A 4,876-nucleotide genomic window follows, 5' to 3' on the forward strand; every position below is an offset into this window, starting at 1 on the left:
GTGTTCCTTGTCCCGCATAACCCCTTCAAGCTTCCTAGTTGCGATGGCTCCACGAATAAGTCCTAGCTCGAGGACATCTGTCGTGACAACTCCACGACAGTACTGGTGAGTCCGGCGCAGCGGAAGAGTCGGACGAAGGAGTAGGGCTGGGTGGTGGAGTGGGAGCAGGGCTGGGTGGTGGAGGACTCGGTGCTGGTGATGTCGTAGGCGGAACCGAACGAGTCGACGGCGGCCTGTAGATAGGGTTTTTGCCGCGGTAGTTCGGACTAGGACGCCAGCCTGGGGGCGGTTGAACAGATGACGATGCGGACGGCCCGGCGGCAGGAGCCGGCCGGGAAGGCGGCGCTGGTGTAGACGACAGAGGAGGACAAGCCGCAGCATGAAAGACCTTGGGGCGAGAGTCCTTGCGAGCTTGTGTTTCCGCCGCGAGTTGTAGCAAGGAACGAACTTCAGCGAAGGTAGGAGGGGGCCGTATCATCGGTATGAACGAGGCTTGCTTGTCAAAGTCTTCGCTGAGGCCGACGACGACGATATTGATTAGCTGTGAGTCGCTAACTGTATCGCCGAGTTCGCGGAGCTCATCACCAATGGTCTTAACGCGCTGGCAGAACAGGTTCACTGGGGCGTCTCCTTGCACCATATTGCGAAGCTCGGTGTGGAGAGCGTTTTTCCGAGCGTCGGTGTTGCTTTGGAAGAGCTGACGGAGGGAGTGCCAGATGTTGGCAGCGGTGGCGCCGTCGTGATCGAGCATGTTGAAGATCTCGATGGTGATGCGGGTGTAGAACCACTGGACGATCGCGAGATCGTCTTTCAACCATTGCGGATCGTCGGGGCGGGGAAAACAGTTGGCGGCGACATGCGAGCGCAGGTTGCAGCGGCCGAGGTGGAGATCGAAGAGATGTCTCCAATGGTAGTAGTTGTGGGCGGCGAGATCAAGAACTATGGGGATGTAGGGGCTGACGTCGGAGATTGTGTCAGCAAGAGATATTGGTGCGGCGAGGATGGGTGCAGGGTAGTTTTGTGGAGCTATGGTGAGGGCCGAGAGAGAAGCGGCCGCGGCGTTGGCAGCCTTGGCGATGAGTGCGGCCCGGCGCTCGAAGTAGCCGGGCGGCGGCGGCGGCGGTGGCGTTGGCGGAGCCATACCCTAAACCCTGGGACCGGTATCTGATACCATGAAAGCTGAATAAAACTGTTGCTTATTGATGATTTGGTGCGGCATACAAGAGTATATAAAAGGGTACAAGCCGACTTAGGGTAGGGGTACAAAACTGACTTGAACTAGAAGTCGTATACCATAATGACTACTCTAACAGTGTCTATGGGGATGGCCGTAGGGTGCTCCGCACCAAAGGCTGGGTCGGGTCTGGGCTTGCGGGGTTAGATTGTTGTGGTTGGATCGGCAGAGCTCTTGATCTCTTCAAGCTCAATGGAAGCCAGGGCGGCTTCCTTGATCTCGACGTTTGCGACCTCTGTAGCCAGCGCTCTTTCATTGCTCCCGTGGAAGGTGATGGCGCCGTTTGGTCCGGGTCTCTTGAGTAACAAATATGTGTACACTCAACAGTTGCAACCTCTGCAGCTAGCGCTCTTTTCAGTGCTCCCGTGGAAGGTGATGGTGTCATTTGGTCCGGGCCTCTTGAGCAACAAATATGTGTACAAGCGTAGCACCATGAACTTTACATAGGCGGGCCTGGCAAGGATGGCGTTGTATCCCCTATGGAACGGCGTGACCTCAAAGCACATGTTTTTGAGCGGAAGTTATCTTCGTCTCCGAAGATCCCCACTAGCTCGACTTGTCCAAGGGGTTGCGCCTTTTTGCCAGGCACAAACCCGTGGAAGCCGGTGGATGCCGGGCTTAGACGGGACTTGAAAATTCGCATCTTCGCCAAGGTGTCAGGGAAGATCATGTTAATCCCGGTGCGCCCGTCCATGAGGACTCGAGGAGGTGGAAACCGTCGACAATCAAATCTACCACCAGAGCAAAGTTCACGAGGTACATGGGTCGGGTGGTCTATGCAATCGAAGGTGACGGTGGAGTCGGCCCAATCCGGCATGGCGCGTGAGCTTCTAGGCCTGACGTGTATCTGCGGCCCAGAAGATCATGTGTACATTGTACAATTGGGCGGGCTGGTGTTGATGAAGATCCCGCTATTCCGAGGGGGTTGTTGTCGCTATTGATATATAAGTACTCCCTCCGGTCTAAAATAAGTGTCACAGTTTTGAACTAAGGGTTGCCTTAGTTCAAAATTACAACACTTATTTTGGAGCGGAGGGAGTAGAATTTAATTGGTGACAGTAGAAGAGGACTTTCAACGCAGAAACTTATTTAGACTGAATGCATCAAACCCGCGTCTACAAACAAAAGCTGAGGTATCTAAACTAGTAGGACAAAGATACCAAGAAGAACATTCCACATCCACATCTTGCTCTTCAGTGGACAGCTGCTCATTCAAGTTGGCACACGTTTTTACAGTCAAGTACTTCAGGGCTTGGATCTGAGCAATAAAATAAGGTCAGATTTGTCCAGTTGTCCAAGATGCAAATTTTAGGACAAATGTAACTACTGACCAGCTGCCTCTCACATGCATGACCAATGATCTATGTACCATTTCAGATTCAAAAATCATTTGGTCCAAATAACTATGCTCCTTATTTATTTATTTTCCTCTCGAAGGAAAACAAGCAAGAGATGGGTTACCCCACGACATGCCCTTTCAACTGACTCACTGTTTATGCATCATAGTTACACATGCAATGCCTGCCCGAAGGTAACAGAGGAAGTGGACAACTTGTGATAACACGAACAGCTAACAGTTAACCATGACATCTTGAGTTTGCTGATTTTCCATGATCACTAAATAGTTGATACCTCTGAATTTTCTATCATGATAGCGTGATTGCACTCAGAGTAGACCAGGAGAGGACAGTGCAGATACAAAGAAATACGGTACAAGACACAAAGTACAGGTACAGCCAGCTTGTTTTAAAAAAAGGATTTACAATCAGCTTGCTGATCACTAAGCCATCATAGCAGGAGTGACAAGGGACCAAGGTTCATAAGTGCAACTTCATTGTGTAATCGCTGGCTCAATCATTCCACATGGAGCAATATTGATTCTCTGAAGTGCTAGCACAGTTGACATACTTAAGAGCTAAGATCACGGCACCACAGAAATAATTTGAATCACTTTGTAGTTTGTACATTGATGCCCATCTAAGCAAGCAGCTATAATCAGTCCCAGCCCCACATGAATCAATCAACATATCACCATTTCGGAATCTCGATCACTTGCTAGTACTAGTACCTACTCACAAATAAAACAGACACCACAGCTCTCACATCAGTATATCACATGGCCTGTCTACTAGGGTCTGCACGGAGCAGAAGCAAATTGTACACACCCTACAGCAAAGCACTGGCGCCCAACACATGCGAAAAGAACGGCGTGTAAAAATGGAATTAATGGAGAATAGGCATACGTTCATGGCTTCTTCCTTTACAACGACGATTTCAGATCACGGACAATTAACGAATCACGGACCTGACGGGACGAGCAAGGAGCAGAGCAGGCGGCCAGGTCAGGTGAGGGGCGTGGAGGAGGACACCTCAGCCCTGTCGAGCCGCCGCAGCTGCCAGGCGCGCAGCGCCAGGAACGCGCCGAGGACGACCTGCATTGCCACGGCGACGCCGGCGAAGGCGATCCCGAGCCTCTCGCCGAAGTTGAGCCGCCGCCAGTGCGGAGGGGGCGGGGGCGGGCGGTGGTGGTAGTGGTGGTGGTGGTGCGGGTGGTGCGGCGGCGGGGGGGCGCTGTCGGAGTCGGACGCGACCCGCCGCGGCGGCGCGTGGAGCGGGGCGGGGCTCGACGGCGGCGGCTCGGCAGCGGAGAGGGACGGGGAGGAGGAGAGGAGGAGGAAGGGCAGGAGGAGTGTCAAGGTCGCGGCTCGGCGGGGCGGCCGTGGTGCGGTTGACGCCATGGGGGCGTTGGCGGCATACAGATACAGGTGGAGGTGAGGCAACAAATCTGGCGGGGACTGTGGCGAGAGAGGGAGAGAGAAGTGTAGAGGGAGGAGGGGAGGAGGAACCGGAGGAGACGGAGAGGAGCTGTGGGAGGCTGGCGGAAGCTGGACGCGTGTGGCCGTGTCCCACTGCTCCCTCGCTTTGTGTTCGGGGGACGCGACGGCGACGGACGGGGGTGGCGGTTGCGTGGCGTGTCCCGGGGGTCGGGCCGCGGACAGCCACTCGCTCGCTCCTCTGTCCACAATCAACAACAACGTTACGGCAGGTAGTCAGGTTACCGCCAGCGGGGCGAAATAATTGGGAGGACGCGGACAGCTTGACCCCGAGGAAGACGCGTCAAGGTCGGGGCACGGGACCTCGCTCGCTGTTCCGTATAGGTTAGGACTTTCCCGCTATGGAAGTCGCTGCTGTTTTTTGTCGATTCAAGTCACAGTCTCGTTCGGTTTTGCTAAATGTTTGGCACGAGGCTAGGGTTTGGCTGGCTGATTGAGTTGTACACTGCACGTTGTTGTGTCGATTTTTTGGTGTCTCCACTCACGGTCTCTTTTGTTCTTGCAAAATGTGCGGCAGAGTAGGACTAGGAAAGTGTAGTCGCCAAGAACCAGACCAGCATGACAACGACGGTGCTGTATGAGCCAAGTCAGGGTCCTTGTGTAGTGTTGTGGCGGCAAGAGTAATCTGCTTAGAGGAAAGAAACAACTCCTTATATAACACCATCTTAAATTTCGTTTCCCTATTTGACACTGAAAATCTTTTTTCCCTATCTAACAACGAGTCTAAAATTTATGCCCTTTATGGCATTTTCGTCCATTTTAAGACTAAATGACACCTGAAAAGACCCTTTTGCCCATCATGTGTGTG

The 4,876-nt window shown here is 53.3% G+C and overlaps 1 protein-coding gene across 1 annotated transcript; it reads right to left on the reverse strand.

Moving 5' to 3' along the window:
* Positions 1 to 2,304: 2,304 nt before the first annotated feature.
* Positions 2,305 to 4,167, reverse strand: LOC109747608 (uncharacterized). The gene is made up of 2 exons (XM_073508683.1): positions 3,540 to 4,167; positions 2,305 to 2,492 (listed from the first exon to the last, which is right to left on the reverse strand). Exon 1 carries the CDS (start codon positions 3,970 to 3,972, stop codon positions 3,577 to 3,579), a length of 396 nt encoding a protein of 131 aa, XP_073364784.1. The 5' UTR covers positions 3,973 to 4,167; the 3' UTR covers positions 2,305 to 2,492; positions 3,540 to 3,576.
* Between the last annotated feature and the right edge of the window lie 709 nt (positions 4,168 to 4,876).

Source organism: Aegilops tauschii, chromosome 2 (assembly GCF_002575655.3).
Source record: "Aegilops tauschii subsp. strangulata cultivar AL8/78 chromosome 2, Aet v6.0, whole genome shotgun sequence".
Classification (NCBI taxonomy): domain Eukaryota; kingdom Viridiplantae; phylum Streptophyta; class Magnoliopsida; order Poales; family Poaceae; genus Aegilops; species Aegilops tauschii.

Bases quoted from the DNA above. Each gene is read 5' to 3' on its own strand.
- LOC109747608 (XM_073508683.1), bottom strand. From the start codon at position 3,972: ATGGCGTCAACCGCACCACGGCCGCCCCGCCGAGCCGCGACCTTGACA.